Raw genomic sequence first — 25,560 nt, 5'->3', positions numbered from 1 at the left:
TGTGATGGCCTGGGAGTGGGAAGTTCCGCTCACTTTGGTTTACATGCGACCAACAAGAATGTTTGGTAATTCAGCAGGAGGCATTGGGCATCCCGTCGATGGCCTTCTTTTACATCTTGGGTTAATCCATTCATGCACAATGAGCCCGAATCTTCCGAACCTGACGCAGAATGGTGCCGCACTCTCGACACTTTAGTCCATCCGGCTTCAGTGCGCCTCCCTAAACGCTAATTATAACGAGCTCTTACCTTACGCAACGCGTACTGGCGTTCCTCACCTATGATGCGCCTCACTAGATGGCAAGCTTCATGGCTAATTATAGATTTAACTCTACCCCCCTGCAAAGTGGGACGAAATAATCAACTCTACTAAAGTTGATTTTGGTATGTAGGACTAGGTGGTCTCTAGCAGATCAAGAAGCCTGACAACCTCGGATGCTTCCGGGTCATCCCCGTGTTCTTTCCAAGCGTCGGTCAAGTCATCTGCATGTTCCATCATGGCATTGTAAGCGCTCTGTTGCCTGTGGCCGATCCGCCTTATCATCGAAAGATATGCATTGAACGATGTAAGCGAGTAGCTGCTTGACCACAAGTGCATATCTCCTCTGTGTTTCGAGCTTAAACCGTAAATGGAATGGCTTTGTCCTCTCTTTCATCAATTCTTTGCGATTGACCTCAAATAGAGCGTTCCAAGATAGAATATCTGGAGTAATGACAGCCTTGGCATGGTTAACCAACCGATCGAATGCGACGTGTATGAACCGTAGTTGAGCGTCGTCTGACTTTTCTGGGTCATCCGGATCCACTTCGTATTCCATAGCGATCAAGCCCCTCAAGAAGCCCTTTTTCCCACTAAATTCCTTTAAGTGGACAGCAGAACCAAGCCGACGAAGCCACGGATTCGGCGCAGTAAAGTCATTCTCCTCATCAATACGCTCTGCTTCTCGACTTCGAATATCTTTACCCTTGCTCTGGAATGCATCAATGGCCCTCTGGAGTGCGGCTTGTGACTCGTTATCTTGAGCCCTTAATTGCTCGAGATTCAGTCCTCTTGCCCACCTCAAATAGCTCGCTTCCCGGCCCACTAGAGAATAGTCGTTGATAACAGACTCCTGTTCTCCACGGACTGTTGCTCCTTTCTTCATCTGTCATAGCAGCTGAGCGACGTCCACCTTTAAGTTCCATGTCCCAATTATGCTTAACCCTGAGATGTTCTCGAATCCGCCTCAACTCTGTGCCCACATATGGGCAATTGGACCGAGACGACGTGCTTCGCTCTGGGATAAACTCACACCGAATACCTCCTGTGCCTGGCGGACCTAAAGCTGTAATTGGCGGTGCATCATCGGGCCTGGGTGGTAAATTAACGTTAGCCTCTAGCTGACCCTCAAAGACATCATGCTTAGATGCCCACTCTTGCGCAAGCCTGATCTCCTGAATGTTGAGATTATGCGGAGCACTGCGAAGATATATCCTAATTTGTTTCTGGGTTACCATAATCTGGCAAGAGAGGCAGCAGAGAAGCCAAAACTCTAGATTATATATAAAATACTTTACTACAAATAAATTAGAAAATATTAAAATATTACATTGACCTTTCAAATTTATTAACTATTATACAGCATTAATGCTTTTCCTGAATCCCTTTGTTCTACATTGGAAGTTCAAGTGAAATTTGACCTGGATGAAATTAGACATATCTTTCGCCAGAATTGTCTCCGCACATCCTAGTAGAGGCAGCTAGATAGCAGAATTCCTAAACCCCCCAAAACCAAGCCATGCATGCCATTCACGACTAATTCGCCGGTACTCGGCATTTGCACCAGCAATATGCCCGGGTGCTTCTTCTAGCCCCCCCGCATATGTCAGCCCGGCTATCTTAGTCGAGTGAGCCGCCATCTCATCGTTCCAAGCCCATGAAACCGCCTCAATAAAGACCCTCTTGAATTTAGCTTGCTGCAAATGCCGACGTGAGATCGCAATAGCTGCGTGGCGCCACATCTGGATGTTGGTTTCTGTTCCAAAACTGAGCTTGAAAGTGCGGCTCAGCGTAACACTAAGTCGTGTAGCTGACCACGGACCGTCTGAGACACCAGCTGTTACTGAATCAGTTTCTGCTTTCTCAGTTGTCAATTTCTGAAATATGCGAGAAGCCTTCTTTCTTTCTTTACGAGCTTCCTTATCGTTCGCTTGCAGGTAAGGCAGGGTCTGCACTTTTGTATTCCCTGATGGCAACAATTGCGATGGAAAACTCGCCCCACAAGTATGGCGTGGATCCTTGCTTGAAGCCAGGAATCTGAACTAGCTGAGAAAGCTGGCTGAGAAATGGGACGATGAGCCAAACATAGTATAAAAGAAGTTCCCCAACGTCGCTCGGTAGGTATCGATGTATGATCTTGGTTGTACCAGTGACGCTATATCCCTTATGATAATATGTCACGAAGCTAACAAGGCCATTTTCAACGAAGATATTTTGACGGCCTCCCGACCCGTCTCTAGGGTTAGAGTGCTGAATACAAAGTAGTTCCGTCCCACGTGCTGGCTGACCCCCTGTAATATGCACAAGAAGTAGCAACCGCTCGAGGAATGCGTTGGCTGTAGATAAGTATCGGCCTACAGTTTGCAACCTCCATTTACCAGTTGATTCATTCTCGAAGAAGTCCCGTCGAAGGAAAGCTTCTTTGAGTATACGGTCAAATATCCACCTCCGATGGCCATGCAAGACCTCGTTCTGGGGATGGCAAGTGAAGTTCCAACCTGGGGCCCCTTCCGACGGATCATCCACGACTGATCGCAGGCTAAACTGGGGCACCATATGCTTTCTCTCTGTGTCAGATGGCACCAAGAGTAAATCTGCTAACTGGTTCTGCGCCGCTTCTACTTCTGCAGAAACCAGGTCACGAAGTCCAGTCATCGAGAAGTGCATTTTTTTGTAGCTCAGAATCTCGTCGTCGTCTGACCACATGATGTAGCCAAGGCTTGTCGTGTTATCTTTTACGGCAAAGCCGTATGCGCGAAGCTTTAGTGACCAGCTTATCGGCGACCTCGCGTCTTTTGTCATAAACCTGTCTTGCATTTCTTCTACTGCGGAAGCCGGGAAGTCTGCTTCGTCGAGTTCGACCGCGAGAAGCGCCCTCTCGGCAACAAGAAGCTGGCCCATCTTGATGAGCGCTGATAACTTCGGAGTAAACTCAGCAGCCTCTGACAATTTCTGCGCATTGCTGGATGTCACATCTTGACGGATTCCCATTACTGCCAGAAAGCTGACAACAATGCTATCATAAACATCGCCATATAACTTGTGATCTAGTAGCGAAACCATTAGAATAAGGCATTTATCGTCCAGTCTCTTGCGGAGTTCCTCAGATTGATCGGGATTCCGTCCATCGCCGCTGGTGGCACTCATTTCTGACGCTGTGTGAACGGCGTCCATCATCGCTACAGCCTGTCCTTCAGTAAGCCGGTAGTGTAATTTTGGACCCCTCTTTAACCATGCTAGTCGAAAAAGATAGCACATTAAATGCTGAAGGACGCGGCTGTATTTTTTTGTCTTCTCTTAGGTTGTGGATTAGTGGCTTCCGGGACGAGCGACCAGCGATGAATGAGTTGAGTCGATGTTGATCGAAAGCATTTAACATGCCATTCTGGAGCGAGATCCGTGATCGGGTGATCACACGTGAGAGAGAGTCGAGAAGAATAGACAGTAAAGTTTCAGGACTGCCTGGGGAGCCTAGCTCATACGACGTGGCTAGGTTCGGAAGTGAAACCAGAGCGGCAACCTGCATCAGTTCTTGTTTGTGGGGCTCTAGGAAGCGGGGCCATTCTGTGACTCTATGTTATGTTATGTTATGTATATTTTTCGTCCGGGGGGCCCGTAGGCCCCGAAAGTCCCCTACTGGGGCACAGGACGTGCTGAGCTAGAGAAATCAGAATCTATCTACACGCTATTTACAGAGTTACTATTGGCTATAAAGGATTAGTCATTCGCCGCGCGAAATTAGTCTTCCATCAGAATCCAATTTCTGCAAACGCGTCCGTAGACCGCACTCTATCCAGCATATCAACGGCACAAATGGCGCATTCTATCAAGCTTGCTACCCGTCAGCGGGATGATCAAGCGCGGCTGATAAACGAAAACCGCAAGGTAAGCCTGTTGCCAGGCGATCGTGAGCCTCTAGACACGGTTGTCGCAGGGCTGCCTCCGAGTAATCGCGGCCGGATGGAGGGCGTGTCGGCGCCCTCCATCTAGCCGTGAGCACATAAGAAAGAGAAAAGTTAGCAAAAGAAACGTGTTGAAAATAAGGAGAGAAATAGAGATGCAAGTGCTTCTCTAGTCGTTGTCGCCTAATAAAAAGGGCAGATCTTTCCAAAGAACGCGCTGTCCTTGGACAGATCGATGAATTTGGTAAAGTCTTTTCCTATTGCAAGGTTTACTACCGCATTCGGTGAGGGTGCCAGCCTCATCCGATGACGCGGCGGTACCTTTCTGCAATAGAAAATGTGATCCGGTGCTTTGCGTCGCCCACATGAGCAGACAAGGCGTGCATCGACGTGGTCGAATCTTTCGTGGTATGCGGCGAAGTCCCCGTGGAGGGACCTCGCTGCCAGAAGATGGTGCAAGGCTGCGCGCGGGAGCGAGAGCTCCGGCGGACAGCTTGTGGTCGCCTTGAGATTGAGTCGCTTGTACTGCTCAGGAGCGGAGGCTGACCACCACGCCTCGAATGTTTCTTTCGATTTCTGTCTTGCGAATCTTCGTAGGTAAGCCAGCGTCGGTTGAGTGCCTTCGGGCTCAGGGAATGATGATGCTGCTTTTGCCAGTTTGTCGGCCTGTTCGTTGCCAGGGATGTCGGAGTGTCCTGGGACCCAACGGACCTGGATGGCTCGATGTGATGTCGCCAGAGCCTGGAACGCAAGAAAGACGTCTTGAGAAGAGTCAGAGGGTGTGCCTCGTAGGCACGTGGCGGCTGCCAGGTTATCTAGGCATATGTAAATGTTTTGTGTTGCTGATTCTCGCAGGTTCAGAGCAGCCTTGAGGCCTTCCAATGCCCCGGCAGCTTCGGCGTCGAAGACCTCAGCGGGTCCAAGGCGACCCGATCCGTTAAAGATTGGGACATTGTTCTGATGAATGGTGAAGCCGTAGCTGGCAGCCCCTTCCGAGGATAGAGAGCCATCCGAGTATACCACCAAAGTGAACGGGCCGAGTGACTGAAGCCAGCAGAGAAAGGCACTAGTTGTTTTCTCCTTTGATGCAGTCTGTAGTGGTACTATTTCTTCTTGTTGGAAGCATCGCTGTACGAGCTTCGGCCGCGGGCATGGTGCAAGCAGCTCGTCTGCGCGTCGAAGACGCGTCCTGAAGACGTTTTCCGTCTGTGTTTGGTATCTTCGCTTGATGAGGTCGTGGTAGGTAGGTTGGGTAGGCGGGCGCGTTCGGCTCGCCAGAGGATGAGCCTCGTCCAGCGATTTGAGTCGTGCGGAGAACCTAAGTCGCCTTGCTTCGAGCAGTTGGTCGACTGGCGGGATCCCGCTCTCCCTATGGAGGATGGTGATAGGTGTTGTCTTCCAGACAGGAAGTATAGCTCGCATGGCCTGGTTCATGGCCTTGCTCATTCTCTGTAGGAGATGCTGATTACTTGATGGCAGATCTTTCGTAGGCTGGGTCCACCGTGGCCTGGTCTTGCCCGGGTACCATGCCTCGGAGCCGTGAAGCAGCACTGGCTCGACGCATGCTCTGACAGCACTTCGCACGGCGCTCGGCAGAGGGCCATGTACCGTGTTGGTCAGTCCTCGCAGGTGATAAGCTACTGCCTTCGCTTTCGCCGCCCACTTTTCGACATGAAGTCGGAAAGATAGCCTGCTGTCCAGCCAGATGCCTAGCCAGCGCAGAGCTGATTCAGGATGTTTCTCGACACCGCCGTGGTGTACTACCGGGGCAGTCCTGAGTTTGCTGCGGGAGAAGTGCATGACTTCGGTTTTCTTCGGGTCGAAAGAGATGCCATTTGCCGCACCCCAGCGTACCATCTCGTCAACAGAGCTGGATGCCATGGCAGTAGTCTCGTCTACTGTGTCGCCTACGGACAGGATGGCCGTGTCGTCTGCATATCCGAAGCGGCCCTGGGGGTTGCCTAGTCGGTAGATTGGCTCAGTATAGAGTAGAAAGAGGATTGGCGATACCGGTGAACCTTGGGGAAGGCCACACTGGAGAGAGGAAAGTGGAGTGGTGGTGTCTTGATATCTGACACGGGCTGATCGTTCCATCATAAAAGACTCAACCCATCTGGCTAGATGGTCAGGCCAGCCTTGTTCACGAAGTCGCAGGACGAGTCTGTTGCGCATGACAGTATCGAAAGCACCTTGTATGTCCATCGTGACCAGGGTGACGACCTTGTTGCGTGCAAATGCTTCTTCGATGTCGTGGATCAGGGCGGTCACCAAGTCTGTCGCCGACCTCTTGGGGAGCGCTCCGGCCTGCTGAGGGTGTAGGACGCCGAAGTAAACAGCTGCCCAGGCTAGACGGCGTGCGATCAGCCGTTCTAGTCCCTTACCGAGGCAAGAGAGCAGAGAGACGGGTCGCCAGGCCCTAGGCGACGTGAGATCACGGCGTCCGGGTTTGGCGATCATGACTACTTCTGCTTCCTTGAACGGCTTCGGATGGTGGCCTATAGTGAGGCATCTTTCGAACAAGCGGCGGACATGTGTCCCGATGATGTGCCACGCGGCCTTGAGAAGGTTCACAGTGATATTGTCTGCTCCTGGAGATGTATTGCCTGTGTGGATGGTGGCATGCTGCGCCTCGTCCAAGGAGATTTTGTTCGAAAATGCAATCGATCTAGAGGGAGAGATTGATGCCCAAGGATTGTCAATGTCGTCGTCTGCAGTTCGTCGTTCTAACGTAGCCTGTCGGAGTGCGTTGGCTTTATCCATCTGGGTCTCGAAGACGACGTTGTCGACCTGCAAGGGTGGAGGCTGAAAAGCGCCTGGCGATTTCAGCCATCGGACAGCTTTGAAGACAGCGCTGCTGCTGGAGAAGCTATCGATGAGGTTCCGCCAATACTGTCTTTTAGCCCGACGGACTATACGATGAAAGTCTCTCTTGGCCATCTGGACATCCTGGTTGAATCCAATAGGGTAGAGTCGTCTGATGGCTCGAAAAGCAGCCGCGGCGTGGGCGCACTCCTCCGTCCACCAGGGAGCCGGACGTCCGCCTTTCCGGGCGGGCCAGCCAGCTGCCTTCGCTGCTGATGTTAGTAAATTTACAAGTGCAGAGGCAAGCTCATCTAGCTCTTCGGAGGTCGAATCGGTGAGAGGGATTCCTGTAGCGCCAAGCTCCACGATCTCGGCGAATCGTTTGAGCTCGTCTTCCGTCGTCACCCGAATCTTGCCCGGCTGCATCGGAGCCGGCTTGGTGTCAGGGAGGGTTAAGCTGAGTGTGAAGTGGTCAGAGCTCGTGGCGAGATGGTCCTCGACAGTAGCTTCGGCCAGTGGCATATTAGTGAAGGCCAGATCAATCGTGTTGCCGTACGGGTTTGTCGGTATATCTAGAGTGTTGAGAAGGTCGAGGTCATTCTCCAACGCCCAGCCTGCGATCTCTTTGCCACGGTTCGTAGTTTGACCTGTCTGCCAACTACGATGCCTGGCGTTGAAATCGCCAGCAACGAGGCAGCGCTCCGGAACAGACCATTGCAACAGCGTGTTCAAGGCATCCATCTCGTCGTTCTGACGATAGAAGTTGACGATCGTCATGTCGTTGATCGCGAGCCAAAGGATATCGCGAGTCTGAAAGGGCCGGATCTGGTCAGCCAGAAGTCTGGGGTCTCGCCGGACATATGTCATGACTCTAGGCCGAGTATCATTGCTGTTCCACATGTCGACCGGCGTAAATGTGTCGTATGCAGGGTGAGTCTTGGTTAGAGAGCGGGTCTCTGTATGAGCCGTCCACGGCTCTTGCAAGAGCACAACGTCATATCGTTCCGAGTCGGCCAGCGCTAGAGCGCAGTCGTGGGCCGGAGGGATCTTGCCGACGTTGGCCTGGAAGATCCTGATCGGCTTCCTGTCGTTCTTTCGTGTTTGAGAATATCTATTCCTGGCCATGCGAGCGATTAATGAGAACTATTCGGCGCTTTCGCGGTGAGCCTGGTCTGGGCTGTTCGGGTTCTTCCTCTGCTTCATAGCCAGCATGAGGGGTCGTGGCCACCATGATGCACGAAGGTGCTCCTGATACAGCTGGGCTTGGAGCACGAGCGTTCGGTCGTTCTTGTGATGTGACATCCTCGTTTTGTCGCTCAGCCATGCCCTGCCGGGCTTCCTGATGTGATCCCGACTGTGGTTCTTGGTGTCGTTGTCGGTATGTCTCCGCACCAACGGCCCTGACATGTTTTCGTTGTTCTTTAGTCAGTCGGCGGAGCACGCCGTGCACTGTCTTTGGCCGAGCTGGGCACCTACGAAAGTTGGCCTGGTGGGGGCCCAAGCAGTTGACGCACTGTTCTGGTGCGATGCAATCGTCTACGAGGTGGCCGGCCTCACCACAGCGTCGGCAAACTGGCTGTCTGTGACAGTTGCGGGCAAAATGGTGGCCCCAGCACTTCTCACATTGTCTAGGTCGGTCGGTTTTGTCGACGAGTCTGGCTGCGCTGCTGCCAAAGAGCGACCAGAATCTCTTTGTGGGCTTCAGGAAAGACACAAGCAGGGCCTTGGTCAAGGGGTTATCCGAGAATTGTCTTCCGGTACGTACATCAATGGGCTTGAGCCCAGTCTGGATTTCTATCTCGTCGCTAACGACGCTGTCACTATTCACCTCATTTCCGTAAAAGTCAGTCAGCCTTGTAGGAACGTCTGAGATCACATAGGTGAACCATTCCTTGTTCGTTTCTACTGCTATAGGTTTTAGTTCAGCAGCCCACTCAGCTTGCTTTTCTACCAGAAAGTCGCGTGTTGCCGAGTCGGCAGCCAGGACGGCCCATCCCGATCTGACCTGGAACACCTGCCGGATCTTGTCTGAGACGGCGCCGAGCTTCTCCCTGATCAGAGTCCGGATGGCATAGCTACTGTGGGCCCTGGCCGGAGCTCCGGCTTCTAGGCGGATAAAGACGCGGAGGTCTTGTCGGGGTGGGGCGATGGTCGTCTGTTGCCCTTGGCGATGAGGTGGATCTGTTTGTCGGCCTTTATGTTGTTGTTGTTGTCTGTAGGTCAGACGGTCATGGTCAGTGGGAGGCGCGGCAGCGGCCACGCTGCTGTATGTAGGCTTGGGGGTCACAGGTCCGGAGCAGGAGAGCTCTCGTTTCCAAAAACCGAGGAAATCATCAGCAAATTGCTGAGCGAAGCGTCGTTGCGGTCCGGTGACGAATTGCTGGGCCGCTTCTTCAAACTTGGTACAAAAGGCCTGAAAAACCATCAACTTGGTGTTGTACTCTTCAACGCGTTCTCGCGCGAGATCATTGGCTGATTCGATAATAGAGATTGGTCTTTGTTCAAAAATGGATGCGGGACTGGCACGCTCAGCTCCTTCCGTAGCTGCAGCGGTGGTGGCGGGGTTAAGTGGTGAGGATGGTGTCTGGGCCATCCGGCCGGAACCGGTTGAAACACCAATGGTGCCGTTGACGGCTGCCGGACTGTTCTGCAAGAGGGCTGCACGGGCTCCCCGATTCAGGTTGACGGGAGTGTGGATTCCCAGATCAAAGGGATCTGGGGCAGCAGGCGGGATCGTCGTAGACGAAGCCATCACTGCGGCTTGCGACTGCGCAAAGCGCAGATTGGAATGTTTGTTGTGCACTTGTTAAGGATTTAGGTGTAGACAGGGCCACTTTCTTAACACTTGTATGCCAAGAAAGTGTGATGACAAAGGAAGGTGCATTCTGTGACTCGAAGCCACTGGGATTGATGTCTAGGGTCGGAAGATAGAAGGTTTATGTCAAAACCAGTCTGGTTTAATATTGCTGAGTTTTGGTTTTCTTACTGGGCAAGCTGAAGGTTTATGATGTCCTCGAGTCTAGTTTGAGTAAACGCAGGGCTGATATTGGTCGCGCTACTTCCTGCATCAAATCCAGATGGGTTTTCCTCCATGTCCTTGTGAACTTTGCGGGCCTCGACGATGAAGTACCTACATCGTGAGCCGTGAAAAAGGGTTTGATAAGAGACTGGAGTCCGGACCAGACCGGCCTGGGCCAAACCCTTGATCCCTCCAGCCTCTCCCCTTCGTCTACGCCCTGGTTGGCGCAATGGTTGATTATGAACCTTTTTGAGATGATCTTCTGTTGCTGTGCGACCTCGGCAGACATACCGGTCTCGGTCGTCTTGACAAAGTAGACAACAAATTCCATCGTGAAAAACATCAAGGAACCGAATCGGATGGGCGATCGGCAACGGTCGCACGTTCCTACATATCTCATCGGCGTCTCCTATGAGAGGTAGATGGTCGAAACTTCTCTCAAATAGCTTGATGGCAGTAACCTTAAAGGCACGCGTCGCATTGTGGTGCCGTCGGATATGCCGGGCGATATTGGTTTGCGGTACAACGCCACACTGTTTGCAAACAATGATACGCCAAGAAGGATCGTAGTAAAAGAGATCTTCAAGTTCCATAGTGAAAGTCGTTTATAGTCCACTAGCCTTTTGATGGCACGAGCTTTTAAAGATCGTTGGGGGAAACCTCGAATTGAAATTACAGCAAGAGAGTAGACGATGTAAAAAAGCTGAAGTACGCGTTTACGCGTGTTTACACGCGTAAGTAATGCGCCCGCAGACTGTCGATCGAAATGAGAAAACAGAATTCACCATAGCATGGTCATATGGGAATAGACGGGAGATAAATAAACAAGTGAGAAATAAACAGGGGTAGGCGACAATTAGGAATAGAAGAGTAGGGCAAAGACAGCTTAGATAGTAAATATTAACCCTTTTCTAACCCTAATCCAAACCCTAAAACCTTCGCTATCTCCGAGTGACCGTTTCGTAATGCTAAAAGCAGTGGTGTCAATCCATACTCAGTTGCAACCCTAGCATCCGCTTCCTGCTCGAAAAGCATCTTTACTATCTCCAAGTGACCGTTCTGCGATGCTAGATGCAGTGGTGTCAATCCATCCTGAGCTGCAGCCGTAGCATCTGCTTCCTTCTCGAGAAGCATCTTCGCCATCTCAAAGTGACCGTTCTGCGATGCTAGATGCAGTGGCGTCCGTCCATCCAGAGCTGCAGCCGTAGCATCTGCTCCCTTATCGAGAAGCATATTCGCTATCTCCGAGTGACCGTTCTGCGATGCTACATGCAGTGGTGTCAATCCATACTCAGTTGCAACCCTAGCATCCGCTTCCTGCTCGAAAAGCATCTTTACTATCTCCAAGTGACCATTTTGCGATGCTAGATGCAGTGGTGTTAATCCATCCTTATCTGTAACTCCAGCATCCACTTCCTTTTCAAGAAGCATCTTCGTTATCTCCAAGTGACCGTTCCGTAATGATAGAAGCAGTGGTGTCCGTCCATCCTTAGTTGCAACCCTAGCATCTGCTCCCTTCTCAAGAAGCATCTTCACTACCTCGAAATTGCCGTTCCCCACAAATCTCACTAAGTCATCCACACCGACTTTCGCATCCTGGTCCAGAAGAAATGCAGCGATAGCCAGATGACCCTCTTCGCATGCCCAAGAAACAGGGGTATGATTCGTCTTTACTGAGTCTATTTTGCTCTTGAGGCCATCTGTAATGTCGATTCCGTTATGGAACCTCGATGATAAACCCAACAGCGCTGTGACACTATCTTTGTTTCCCTTGGCCATCGCAGCAAGGAGCGGGTGACGGTATCTTCCTCCTCCACAGTCAATCCCAGGGTTTACTTCGAGTCTCATCCGAATGAGTTCAGGATATCCCCTGTCTGCGAGGATGTAGAGAATGTCTGCTCCTTCACTATACTTTCGGATTTTATGCTTTTCAAAGATATTAAAGATACGGACCCAGCTTGATACTGGAAATTCGCTAATGAACTGTTGCTGGGTAATCTTTTGGGCAGCAGCATCAGCGTGTCCAAGAACAAACTGACTGGCGTACTCTAGAAAGGGGAACTGTCTTAACAGGTCATCCTTTATGGTCTGTGCTTCAGTAGATTGTTGTCCGTCAATCGCCTCTCCTATGGCCTCATGAAATATGTAGGCGCTACAACATGACCTCGGTTTTCCCATTCTGCCCCAAGTTCTGGCCATAGTTGATACAAACCCTTGTCCTTGATTAGGAAATCATGGACAGACTCATGTATAAACTGCACTGTAGGCTTCTTGGCTTTGGTGATTTCAGCGAGTCCTTTAGAAGAGCTGATGACGCATTTGTTAAAGCAGTCGCTGGCATCCGAAGTGTTGACAGGCGGTATTTCGAGATCTACCAGGCCTTTCAGTGATAGTCCAGACCAAAGCGCATGATAGTACTCTCCAGGCTTTAACGGTCGTTCTGCAAGAAGAATCCAGAGAATAGAGAGTAACAGATCTTCCATGTGCTCTTGATCCCGAGTCAGGATAGCTTTGAAAAGCTTACTTAATTCACTTGGCACCTCTTGCAATCTTCTCCGAAGTGCTAGGCGTCCATGGCGATTCTCTTCGTTTAGAATGTCCACTACCAGAGCAACCCAGAGGAAGACACCGGCCGCCTTCTCAAGCATCATCTGCGTCAACTCATCCACAAGGGAACGATCCTGAATCCGCAGGTGTTTGCTGATGTAGCGTTTCAAGTCTTCGTTGTGACCGTCTTGGCCTTCTAACGTCAATCGAATCCCCGACTTGATGTCAATGTAAGGGTAATGTCGGCTCGAGAAGCACACCTGAAATCTCACATTGTCTTCCACACAGTGTTCTGCGACTTCTTCAAAAAACTCGACCATGTCCTTGACTTGCTGCTCATCGCACTCATCCAGCGCATCGACAAAACAGGTAAGGGATCGCTTCTCCAGAGACGAGATTGCGGAACGGATCAAGTCTTTGAGGATGTTTAACGGTGGGCATGTGACCTGGTTCCGTGGTATCAAGTCAGGATCGTCCAGGATTTTCTGTAGATCGGGGAAGCCTTCGAGGAGCTGCAGGAGTAGAGATCGATACATCCCTGAGACTGATTTCTCTAACAATTCTCCTCTGGCGTTGAAAAAGAATGAGACAGTGAGTGCTTTCATTGGGATATCTGTCTTTTTCATCTTTGTGTAGATGAACTTCATAATGATTGATTTACCGGCACCTGGCTTGCCTCGGATCCAAAGAAAACCATGGTGCTGCGAATGCTTCTCTAAATCGAGCCATTCCAGATAGTCACGGTGTTTGAGGAACCAGCTGCAGGTCTTGGAATAAGCAGTTTTGATTGTGGTTTTGCGCGAATCGATTTGCTCGAACCGGAGAGACTCCATTAGCTGTAGCCGACGATTACCAAGATCTGCTTGCTCAGCTGTAATAACAAGTTAGCTTCCTTTACTTTAGCAGTTGAAGGGTGAATGGCAAACATACGAAAATGGGCATTGGGCCGAGAGTCTCTTAACCCGTCGTCGGTTGCCAGTAGAGCCTCCAAGAACTCTCTTGCATATGCTGCAGCGACTGCTGCTGCATATTTCTGCCAGTCTTTAGCCTTGTGAGAATCTGAATAGTCGCATATACCTCGAATTGGAAGACAGGGAAGGACATCCATCAGCCCTGCAGCCTCCATCTCGAAGCATATAATGTCCAATTCTTGGGCAAGACGGTCGCGCGTAATTGCATCTTTCATGACCTGGTTGCTGGAGGCAATTCCGCCATAATGAATCTTTGGTTCGCAAGATCTTCGCGCCTCCCGTTGCTCTAGTTGCGATTGATCGCAGGTTTGGCAATTCGCCATTGAAGGGTCGTGCCGATACGATGCCTGGAATAGACGATCGGCCGCATTTGGATGGTTGTAATTCGTAAGGCTCTTCATCCTTTCCTGAAGGATGCCTGAGACGCGGCTTGAATTTAGTTCGTGCCCAGCACGAAGGTTTGTTACGGCCGTGCGAAGAGAATAATCAGGGACTCTAGGAACTGCTGTTGTTTTAATCTTGCCACCAGCCATAACTTTCCCGAAGTCATATTGCATAACCCTGGTTCCCACAATAATGTCGCCCAAACGAATATCGAGTTTGCCAGGCGCCCCGCCGCCGATACCAACTATTAACCCATGGCGGATTGATGGAAAAGTACGCTTCAAGTCTGTTAACACAATTGCGGCAGTGTTATTTCCGAACTGATCTTGAGGTAAGCATGCGATAACGATATTATGATTCTTAATGCTTCCAAGCGTGTAGGCATTGTTGTCATTAGGACGTCTCGGTAGTTCACCATGCCTCTCGTCTAGCATGGCCTGAGCAGCAGCCGTCTCGATATACAGCGCACAAATCCAAGCTATAGTATAGCGGCCATATGGTAGGTTGTTCTCTGTATTTGAGTCTGTATTCGAATGAGAGGTCTTTTGTCGCTTCGGGAGTCGGAGATGGTCATCATCGAAGTTAGGCAACAAAGCGGGGTTCATGCTGACAAGATTGCTCTCACGCTACACGCCACGGTCAGCGCAGGGGACCTTTTTGTGTGACAGGGGAAAAAGGGATGTTGTCTTGACGCTCAGTAAGACGGTCGTTTCGTGGAAGACTGGAGATGCACGAGGAAAAGATGGCGAGGGCATGGAGGCTGGAATCAGGCTGCGACAAAGGACTTGTCGAATTCACGTGACTTCAGCACTGCCACCGCCTCATTAACGTGTCGTGGTGGCTATACCCGTCATGCTCAAGCTGTGAGCTGTAAAGTCTGGTTTAGATAGATTACAGAATCATTTCAATCATGAAAGTCAATTGGGCGGTATAAAGTTCAAGCTAGAGCGGAACTACCCTCGATTGTAACGTAAACACGAACTAAGCCTTGAATTGCTCGTTGACCCGCTCTTTCCTCGGTAGATCGTCAGCATTTCCCCCGTAGACCAGCATCTTCGTACCAAGAATGTGACGGAATTTAAACTAGCCGCTCGATGATCTGAGCTCGCAAAGGTCGTTGGAAAGAATCCTCGGATCGAGATTACGGAAAGGAGAGTGTGTAATGTATGAAAACTCAAGTAAGCGTTTATACGCGTGCAGATTGTCGATCGAAATGGGACAAATCAAATGCCCCAATATGGATTGGAAGGGAATAAACCGGAGATAGACAGGTACTTGAGAAATGGACAGGGGAACGCGACAATTTGGGGCACTCGACAATTAGGAATAGAAGAGTAGGGTTAATTTGAACCAATCAGCGACTCGGCTTCGACCAAAGCGATTTGGACCAAATTTCCATACCCTGCAACCCCATTTTGGTGCGCGATTTGACTCAAATCGTCTCTTAATAGTACCTAGGCTCATCTGGCTACCATCTGACAGTGAGCTCAAAATCCAGAGGATAGCCAAGATGCCAGCCCGCCACGCAACAGAGCCGTACGTCACACCACGCATAGGAACAAGCAAAGCAAAGACGACAATTCTCAGTCGAACGAGAGCAGACTTGCGAAGGGAGAGAAAACTGCCAGACGGAGTTGGCAGACATTCGAGAAAGGTCGACTCAGCTCTGCCTGGTAAACATACTCGGCTACTGTACGACCAGCTACCGTGGAAGGAAGCCAGCGTGCTGGCACAACTCAGGACCGGAATGGCACGACTGAACGGCTACCTGTATCAAATCGGAGCAGCAGTGACCGATGAATGCCCATGCGGGCAAGCAAAAGAAACAGTAGAGCACCTCCTCTTCCGATGTGTAAAATGGATGGCACAGCGCAAGGAGATGATGCTTCAATGTGTAGAGGAAAAGCGCGGCAACCTCTCCTTTCATTTGGGGGGCAAAGCTGCATCAGATGGACAAAAATGGACACCGAACATGGAAGCAGTACGAGCCACAATCCGTTTCGCAATCGCCACAGGTCACCTGGAACAGAGATGACAACAACATCACTACTAACCTATCGGCCATAAACTTATACCTACTAACGACTGCCCCGTGCAACCAGAAGCAGGCACCGCTTCAGCCGCCGAAGATAGGAAACTGAACACTTGGAGGAATTGGGCTTCAAGTTGACTTGCTACTACTAACAACTACGGGGATCAAGGAGACAAGCGATGACCAGGCTGGAAAGAACAAGAAAAGAACTGCATGGGCTTGGCGAGATCAAGGCAACAACTAGCGAGATGTATGTATTTTTAACTCATAGAGCCCTCTGGGCAATGGCCTGCCGGGCGTAATAGACTTTGTGTGTGTGTGTGTGTGTAGCACTAGGGTGTATAACGTATGAAAGCTTAAGTATGCGTTTAAACGCATATGACGCGAGTGCAGATCGTCGATCGAAATGGGACAAATCAATCGCCACAGTATGGATTGAGGGGAAATAAACCGGAGATGGACAGGTACTTAAGCAGTGGACAGGGGTAGGCGATAATTAGGGGTGCACGACAATTAGGAATAGAAGAGTAGGGCTATTATTGGAATACCTAGATCCTATTTCTTAGTTGTTACTAGGTTAAAGATGTAAGATATAAAATAGCTCCCTTAAATGAGATATCATAAATAGATTCCCCCTTGCCTTGAGACTTTCCTTGTGATTAGAGTCGTGGCTTGTCTGGAGATCCTTTTGCCCGTAAGACTAAATCCCACTTTTGCAGTTCTGCGTTCACGTCCTTGACTCCACCGTTTCTGTCAGTCGAAGCAGGCTGACTAACAGCAATTCTTTCTGCTACCATGCAGTACCCACCTACCGGCAGTACCCACCTATCGGCAAGCAAAAAAAAAGTTTCCTCATACAAAATGCCCAATTTCACTTACGCAGTATTTGACCAGAATTGAAGTTATTAGCATGGAACAATGTCTGTTGTATTGGGGAGTTCGTTCCGTCTGATATCATCACATTGCTTTTTTGATTACGTATGCAGTATGGTCGCACGGGACCAATGTAAAATTTGTCAAAACGTCTCCTTTGACACCCAGCCTCCCCGACGCTCCGTCCAATGTTCCCGACGGCAGCCCCTAACAATCGCCTTAAAAATGCCACGCGTGTCTTATACAGAGGATGAAGTTGCTGAAGCAATGTTAGATGTCACGGATAACTGCCTCTCGCAGAACAAATCCGCCCAGAAACGTGAGATCCCTCGGTCGACTCTCGGGGACCGATTAAGGGGCCTACCGTCAAGGTCAGAGGTCACACAGCCTGCCCAGCTGTTATCCAAACCTGAGGAGTCTAGATTAGTCGCATGGATACTTCGGCAAGAGGCCTTAGGCTATGCTCCCTCTCACAGTCAAGTTCGCGCCACCGTCAACGCCCTCCTACGACAACAAGGAAGGGAAAAGCCTGTCGGTGTACATTGGCTAGCCAGGTTCATGAAACGACATCCATCCATAAAGACAAAGATAGGAAAACGGCAGGAGGCGTCGAAGTTCAATTGCTTTACCCCGACCGCTGTGAATTAGTACTTTGATATCCGGGAGAGAGAATATGGCTGGATCAAACCCGAGAACCCGGTTAACGTTGATGAGGGCGGTATAATGGCTGGATTTGGCGAGTATCTGTTGTTTTGACCAAGAATTCAGCTAATCTATTGCGAATCTAGGCTTGGATTCTTTGGTTATCAGCAGTAGCGATCCCAGGAAGAAAGCCTTCCTCAAAGGCTCCCAGTCCCGCACTTGGACTAGCTTTATCGAGGCCGTCACGGCAACTGGCCGTCTTCTGAAACCGGGGATTATCTTCAAAGGCAAAGAACTTCAACAACAGTGGTTTATCAATGAGCTCAAGGAGGTGGCCGACTGGTATTATATCACGTCCGACAACGGCTAGATAGACAACCATATCGCAATCGAGTGGCTCAGAGAGGTCTATCTTCCCCAAACGCAGCCGGACGATGAGTCTGATGCAAGGCTCATCATATTAGATGGCCATCGAAGCCATGTGTCTGTAAGTATCTGCCTGCCCTGAACCTCCTGAACCAAAAATGCCGCTGACCCTAAATCCAGGATGAGTGGATGGTTACGTGCTTTTTGAACAACGTCTATTATTGTTACTTGCCAGCCCATTGCTCTCACGGCCTACAGCCACTTGACAATGGCGTGTTTAATGCCTCTAAAGCTGCTTACCGCAAAGAACTCCAAAAACTGACAAGCCTGACTGATTCTGTGCCGGTGGATAAGGTTAACTTCATCAAGGCTTATGCCAAAGCTAGGGAAGTGGGTATGACGAAGAAAACCATCCTTTCGGGCTGGAGAGTGACTGGAAACTGGCCGATTTCACGACGGAAAGCGCTCATGCACCCTGAGATTCAGCCAGACAAGAAGGAAACGACGCCTGCATCAGACGGCCACAAGGATGGGCAAGACGACTCTGATAATACGCCAAAGACCAGCCGTCACATCAGGGATCTGGGGAAGAACAAGAGCCCTTTAACAAGAAGACGGTATTCTGTGATATCAAAAGGATTTGAAGCGCAAGAGTCAAAGATCGCCTCCCTAAGCTCAAGAGTAGCCAGTTTAGAGGAGGAAGTCGGGCGGTTGAGCAGAGGCAAGAAGAGCAAGGCGATACCGAATCCCAACAGGAAGTTTATGACAGTAGCCGAGGCTCTAGTGGCTGGCGATGCTATTTCAGAGCCACATTAAGCAGCTGAAGAGACAGAGGCTGTTGAGGAAGTGATCGAGGTGGGAGGAGCGGAAGAGAATGAGGGCTCAAATTCGGAGGCGGAAGAGTTACCTGTGGCACGCACGCGCGCTGGGCGCGCAGTCAAGAGGCCAAGACAATATTAAAATACATTCAATTCCGAACTGGAAAATAGCAATCAGTTTGTTATTCCTATATTTGGTGACTCTCTGTGAGGGGGTTGAAAGATAGCAGTTTGTATGGGGAAACTTTTTTTTTGCTTGCCGGTAGGTGGGTACTGCCGGTAGGTGGGTACTGCATGGTATGAGGCGTATTCTCCCGGGCGTAATAAATTCATTCATTCCCTCGGTCACGCCGACCCTTCTCCACCACCATTTTTTCGATAATTCAGCCACTACCTGTGCATCCGCATCCATCTGGTCAATTAGTTGCCTTGCTTCCCCTACTTTCATTGCTCTGCATTCTGTAGTCCAGTCCTTTTTGCCCTTCGGCGCCGGCTTAGTATCTGGGAAACACGACAAAGGCTGTGGTGAAGCAATACCACGATGCCATACGGCAACGGAAGAACATTCACTGGAAGGAGTTTCTAGCGGATAATGACAACGTCTGGAAAGCAGCCAAATACATAAAATCCGGGGATGAGGCAACTTTTGGAAAAGTACCCTAGCTCATTAGAGCAGACAGAACAACAACGACCAATCAACGAGAACAAACCGAAGAACTTCTTGTTGAGACGGTATGACTAAGATGGTCCGATCTGCTGGTGGGCCTGCTTGGCTGAAACGATCTGCAGAAACGTGGATTTTAAGGAGTAAATTCCGGGTCCATTGGACGATAGTTCAGCTGCTCGGACCCGAACGCTACTGTAAGATGCTTATTTTCTGGGCCGTTAAGGCGCTTGCGTAGATGTGGAGTATCAAAGAGTCAATTACACCGAATAAAATGCCCCTTTTTACTTGTGACGATACTGATCATGTCTAGAACAATTTACATAACTCTTTGCGGATTGTCCAGTTGTCATTGGCCATGGACGTGAAGCCACTTCCACGCTCTAGAAGAGGTGATGCGGGATGTGGCCTGTTTCGAACATATCGAGAGTTCACTGGTTATCCTTCTAACGAGAAGTATAAGTGTGAGTATCCATAGTGCTCTGATAAGAATCGAAATTAGTGGTCATTAAATCTTGAGAGTTACTATCTAGGTACAAGGAAATTTGGGAGACATCCATCCTATTATACAATACACAACACTTTATACGACTCTAAATTCAACGGTCTTCTTGATGACATTACCCTTAAGGTCCATATCGTCCATTTTGATAGAACCATCTCCCTGCGAGGAGCCGCACTCTATGATGTGGTCTGTTGAGTCATTGCGTGTCTTGCTCTTGCCTCCGTTGACTCCGACCACATGCTCACTTCTGCACTGACCAAAATCGTCCTTTTGTGTCGAGGTGAAGCGACCTGGCTGACTACCTTGATGTGGGTAGCGATCCCAAAAGGATGGATAATCCCGAGTGCCACTGAACTTGAGTTTTGAAGCAAGGAGATCAATACTGCACGAGTCAGCCCAAGGTCTGATCAAGATAGCGCAAAGGAGGGACGTACTATAGCACCATGGAGTACAAGCAAAAGACTGCGTAGAAGAAGCGATCGAGCTGAGTGGCAATATTCTCTGCCGTCTGACCCGCAGTCTTAAAGGAATGCGTAACAGCACGAAGTACACCCTGCAGAGCTAGAAGCGCGACTCGCATCTCGGTACTTCGGGCGAGGTATTGGAACAGACCGCCGTTACGCGCAATTTCGGCGGATGAAGCCTTGGCCGAAGTGAAGAGGACTATGAGGAAATAGGCGCTGAGACATTCGAGCGAAGCGATGAGACCAAAGTATGCGATATGAATGTGATTGATAATCGTCAACAAGTCGTTGTTTCCGGCGAGGATAGAGCGGACTCGGAAGACGATGATGACAATTCGAACCATAATGATACCAGCTATGCCTGTCCAGAAGAGCGAAGCGAACACTCTCCACCGCAGTCCTCTCAGGACTAGTTTGAGGATGATGTAACTATAAAATAAAAGACTGGCTTCTTGCAGCTGGCAGTTTGTCAGCTCGGGCAGATTCCAATTGAGACGTGAGGTCATACTAGCCAGAAAATATCAGTAAATACTGAAGCTATCGCTGTATACATCGGGGGATGTTTCTCGTAATAGACATAATAGCACAGTCCATTAGCAATCGCTCCGGTCGCTGACGAGAACATCGGGACAGCTGCGAGGAGCGTCCAATTCGTGATGCCGCACACGAGACAGCCGAGCAAGACGTTTCCAATGCATATGGTGCAAAGAATAGACCAGCTCAGCTCGAAAAACACTGGTACAGCCGCCATTGTCGATCAATAATGTCGAAAGAATGGATAGAGGAAGAAAGTGACGAAAAGGCTGAGTAGAAAAGGCAATGTGACGGCGCCAAGGAGTTTAAAGGTGAGACCCTGGCGGCGAAGATCACTCTCCTATTAAGTTAGCCAGATCGAAGGCTGTACTGTCTGGTCTTGTCATATCATGAAAGTTTGGGATAGCCCCTGACCCCGCGTCAATCCAGGCTGTTGGTCGAGAGAAGCCAGGAGTTAATTAATTAAAGACGGACCCCCGGATTCATAGCGTCGCTCTGGGGAGACATGAATGGTTGGAAGACTAGAGTCCTTCGGTGGTGAGCAAAGAAGTTTAGCAAATCATTCGAGGGATGGCTAGGCTGAATTAGGCTGGTCGGAAAGGAGGGGATTTGTGCCAAGTCCCAACGGCGTGGCTAGCGCAATCAGTTTGAGTTCTGACTTCCGGCACCTGTCCTTGCCATTATCGCTCTGGTTACCCATAAAGGGGATGGTAAATGCTGGGGTTACTGGGTCTTGTGTCGGAACAACGCAGTCCTGGGTAAACGAAATTCACTGCCGTTTCGGTAATTCGTGTCAGAGTGAACCCCTACCTGGCTGGAATGGCACCCAAAACTTCGGTTCGTCAGGCCTTCTGGTAGAGTTTAAAACCAGTATCATCTCCACTCACTTCTCATCGGAATAAAAGATGGCTGCGATGGCTAAACTAATGCAAAGGATTCTGGACTGCATCATCTGATGCGCCCTCGTACCGGGTTCATTGACCCTGAACTGTCAGTGCCTGGAAAGTTCCGAGTGCAGCCGCAAAATAATAGCGGAGATCTAGACTGATTGATGCTCGGGAGGCTAGTGAGCCGAGCGGATTGGTTGCTAATGCTCAGGCGTGAACAGTGCTGGCGGAGCGTCTCGCGAGCCGGACTGTAACCCATTTAAGGACAGGCAGGTATGCTTGATCACATGTGTCAGGGGCACTGTAGGGCTACTGATCTTCATAGCGCCGTTCTGGCATCTAGATGCTTTACAGTGCATATGCCGGGATTTCAATTGCCGCTGTCTGCGATGGTGGTCATGGACAGCTCCCATCTGAAGCATGTGGGCGTTCGCCCGCAAAGTGGGATATCGAATGAGCTATCAGATGAGACATCGAGTAATGATCGGATTTGCCTATCTATTCCTCGGGTTGAAACTAATGCAAATACCGCGCCACTCGCGCGATACTTCCCTTGCTCTAGTTCGGCGCGAGGCGTCGACAAGTCATTTCCGCCCTACGTGATTCGTCTATTTTAGAGTTTGGTAACCCATGCAACGAGTAGAGGCGACCGACTTGCCGCGATAATGCCATTATCTCCTCAGTGCCCACAAGCCTCAATCCCGCACCGTGCGGGATTGAGGCTTGTGGGCACTGAGGAGATAGGGAACATATGTTATGCAGTATCACATCAACAAAGACTCCCACAGTTTTGAAGTCAAGGCCAAGTTTATCGGAGCCCTCGACAGCGAAATCAAGAATTAAGGTCATGCTACAAGTCTGGTTATCTTGGCAAAACTATTGGCAGTAACTACTAGCAATGTGGTGCTGTATCAGCCCATTCGCCTAAATACTTTCCCCGTCTTGTTTTAAAGACTCATTTACCAGGAGACAAAATACCTAACTCAGGTCGGCGGTCAATCCTGCATTAAGAAAAGTAACCTGCGCTCATCACCAGCAACTACAACGTATTCGACCCGCCTTTACTGTCGACAAGAATTCGAAAAGGGGGCTTGTGATTTCGTTCTTGAATGGTTGGAAGATGCCGCTACAGGGACTTGCAGTCCTCCCAGAACCACAAGGTGGTCATGAGCACCATTTAGGCTCCAACCATACGAAGAGACGCGCAGTAGCATACATGGGCAAACCGTTTAAACGGTCGAATATTTCCTCAAACGTTTGAAAGGTTCAAAAATATTGCAAACGGTTAAACGAACGAAGAAACGATTTAAACGAACGAATGAACGATCTATGACTGTATGACAGTGAGAAATATCCACCGCGCCTGCTCTGATACCAGTCAAAATAATGCCCACTATCATCGTCAACGTCCTGAGAGTCACCCTCCGGCCGTGGGATTCCGATTAAACCCATCCCGTTCTCATGCAGAGGCTGTATGAGTCCTTGACGCAACCAATTGCCCGTACATTCAATCATCTCGATAGTTTTGCATGTGATTCGTAATCTATCCCATGAACATGTTCTTCTTGCCCCAGAAAACGTCCTCTCCGGCTCCGATGACTCTGCCGGGATAGAAAGAATGCAAATAGCCATGCGGCTAAGTTTCGGATACTGCTTTCTCTGCTGTGGTTGACACCACCACTCCACAGGCGCACAATCCGGAGGGATATCTGTTGCATCAACGTTGACAAAGCTAGTGAAATCATCCCTAACACTCGCGTTAATAGTCCTAACCTCCAGCTTCTTTGATAGTATCGCGAGTTGATTTGGCTTCTTTGCCAGCGGTGGTGGCATCGACGTCGGGGTGGAGGGATGGTCGCTGGGTTGCTCGTAATTAAATTCCTTTTGCCAGAATGCTGTGGCCGAGGCAATAGTATCTTCATGCCATTCCTTTGGCCAGTTCTGCTTGATATACGCGATGCGTTTACGGGGATCAAGGAGGAGAGCGACGGCGTATACGGGAACCTCGTCAGTTAGGCGGTAGTATTTAGAGAGGATAAACCATCCCATATCGATGGCTCGAACCATCTGTTCGTCGGAGTGTTCATCCGACTGATATATCTTCTGATACAATGTTAGTAATTGACTTGATGTGGATAGATTGAATGGTACGTGGTTTTTTTTCGTAATGGAGTAACAACATATCCATCAGCATCAACGATTGTGAGATAGACGAGTCATCTCCCTCTGCATACAATGTTGCCAGTGTTGCGAATAATATGGCAATAAAGTAGTATATTGCAATACATACCATATAATATGCCTTTTCTGGTATTGTGATAATATGATATGAAGTCTACGATATTGTGACAATATAATATGAGGATGTCCATATTGGCAATATATTATCTATATTGGGCTGTCAATTCTTGGGTGAATTAGCCCCGTGAAAGCTGCAGAACTCGGTCTTACCCTATATAAGAAGCAGGGATAGCTGGCATTTTATTGGCCATCGTTCACTTCCACGCACTTCTTTGTTGACAATTAGACCTAACACGCGATCACACATGAAAGAAACGCGTGAGGGAGTGCAGACCATGTTGGGTTGGGCCATCTTCGCCTCTGCTCCCCCCAATTTTTTTTCTTTTTTTTTTCTTTTGTTTTTTTGAAAATCACTCGTCGAACTCAACTTTACAGATCTAACTGCCATGCCTCAACAACGCCTCTCTTTTGCGCAATGGTCACAACGAAGAGGGTCGTCAATTTCTGGCGACCTTCTGGAGTTTTCCAGCCAGCAATCGGATGATCTGGACGTAAGCCAAAAGTCCAAGTGCCTGTCATCTCGACCTCGCACCGTCTCCACAACCTCCTCTACCAAGCCCAGAACATCATGGGTCTTCTCTCATATGCCAGACGAGGAGGTAGAGACGAGATACTATAATCAGCGGACCGGAAAGGAAGAGTGGCGCTGTAAACATTGCGACAAAACCTATGCCTCTTCAGGGGGTACTGCAGCTCCTGCAAAACATCTCATGGACCCTCCTCCTGACGGTCACGGCCTGCCAAAAGGAGCCCCGCGAACAGCGAAAGTTACAACTATACGAACTATTATCGAACAAGCTCGTGTTGCGGCAGAAGAAAATCCCCGAAAACGCCGTCGACTCAACGATCAATCCGGAGACTCGATCGAACCCGACCAGCTCGAGGCGTTATACGTGAGGTTTATCACGGCCTGCTCTCTCCCATTTCGGCTCGTGGAATGCCCAGAGTTCCGAGCACTCTTGGCCTACATCAATAACGATATCGAGACTTGGCTTCCGGATACGCATGATACCGTCAAGACATGGATTATGCGCCAATATGAATGCCAGAAAGAGAGGGTCAAGCAGCGCATACAGTCGGCAAAGTCAAGAATTCACATCAGCTGCGACCTTTGGACTTCTCCCAATTCTTTGGCCATTTTAGGCGTAGTCGCACACTATGTCACGGAAGACGGTCAGCTGGAACACCATGTTTTGGCGTTGAAAGACATCGACAGTGAGCACGACGGTTCTCATCTCGCTGTGGCCATTTTGAAGGTGGTTGACGAATGGGGCTTTGCTTCCAAGCTTGGATATTTCGTGATGGACAACGCTGGCAATAACGACACCATGATGAGATCCCTTTCGCTTGGTCAGTACAACTCACTATTTCCCCTGACTGGCGGCCCTAACACCCCACAGGCCTCCTACGCCGATATGACATCCAATACGATCCCAAAGTGCACCGACTCCGCTGCCAAGGCCATATCATCAACCTCGCCGCCAAAGCCTTCCTCTTCGTCACCGATAATGAGAAGCTCGAACTCGACGATCCTGGTGTGCATAATGTGACACTAAAACATATTGAAGCGTGGCGGGAAAAGGGGCCTCTT

At 49.7% G+C, this 25,560-nt stretch overlaps 5 protein-coding genes across 5 annotated transcripts; 1 reads left to right on the top strand and 4 right to left on the bottom strand.

Annotated features, from left to right (window-relative positions):
• Positions 1-478: 478 nt before the first annotated feature.
• FOXG_22695 (uncharacterized protein) lies at positions 479-1,144 on the bottom strand (the record flags this gene model as incomplete). The annotated part of the gene is made up of 1 exon (XM_018403102.1): positions 479-1,144. The coding sequence occupies one exon, from the start codon at positions 1,142-1,144 to the stop codon at positions 479-481; it is 666 nt and encodes a 221-aa protein (XP_018257987.1).
• A 1,034-nt stretch (positions 1,145-2,178) lies between these two features.
• Positions 2,179-3,432, bottom strand: FOXG_17098 (uncharacterized protein; the record flags this gene model as incomplete). The annotated part of the gene is made up of 1 exon (XM_018397117.1): positions 2,179-3,432. One exon carries the CDS (start codon positions 3,430-3,432, stop codon positions 2,179-2,181), a length of 1,254 nt encoding a protein of 417 aa, XP_018257986.1.
• Positions 3,433-10,881: 7,449 nt separating this feature from the next.
• Positions 10,882-14,488, bottom strand: FOXG_17097 (uncharacterized protein; the record flags this gene model as incomplete). The annotated part of the gene is made up of 3 exons (XM_018397116.1): positions 10,882-12,069; positions 12,138-13,399; positions 13,459-14,488. 3 exons carry the CDS (start codon positions 14,486-14,488, stop codon positions 10,882-10,884), a joined length of 3,480 nt encoding a protein of 1,159 aa, XP_018257985.1.
• Positions 14,489-15,393: 905 nt separating this feature from the next.
• On the top strand, positions 15,394-15,918 carry FOXG_22694 (uncharacterized protein; the record flags this gene model as incomplete). The annotated part of the gene is made up of 1 exon (XM_018403101.1): positions 15,394-15,918. The coding sequence occupies one exon, from the start codon at positions 15,394-15,396 to the stop codon at positions 15,916-15,918; it is 525 nt and encodes a 174-aa protein (XP_018257984.1).
• A 3,943-nt stretch (positions 15,919-19,861) lies between these two features.
• On the bottom strand, positions 19,862-20,998 carry FOXG_17096 (uncharacterized protein; the record flags this gene model as incomplete). The annotated part of the gene is made up of 3 exons (XM_018397115.1): positions 19,862-20,165; positions 20,218-20,705; positions 20,756-20,998. 3 exons carry the CDS (start codon positions 20,996-20,998, stop codon positions 19,862-19,864), a joined length of 1,035 nt encoding a protein of 344 aa, XP_018257983.1.
• Between the last annotated feature and the right edge of the window lie 4,562 nt (positions 20,999-25,560).

The sequence above is a fragment of the Fusarium oxysporum genome, chromosome 6 (genome assembly GCF_000149955.1).
Source record: "Fusarium oxysporum f. sp. lycopersici 4287 chromosome 6, whole genome shotgun sequence".
NCBI classification, from domain to species: Eukaryota; Fungi; Ascomycota; class Sordariomycetes; order Hypocreales; family Nectriaceae; genus Fusarium; species Fusarium oxysporum.
Note: the sequence above shows the minus strand (reverse complement) of the source record. Positions and strands in the feature narration are given on the sequence as shown.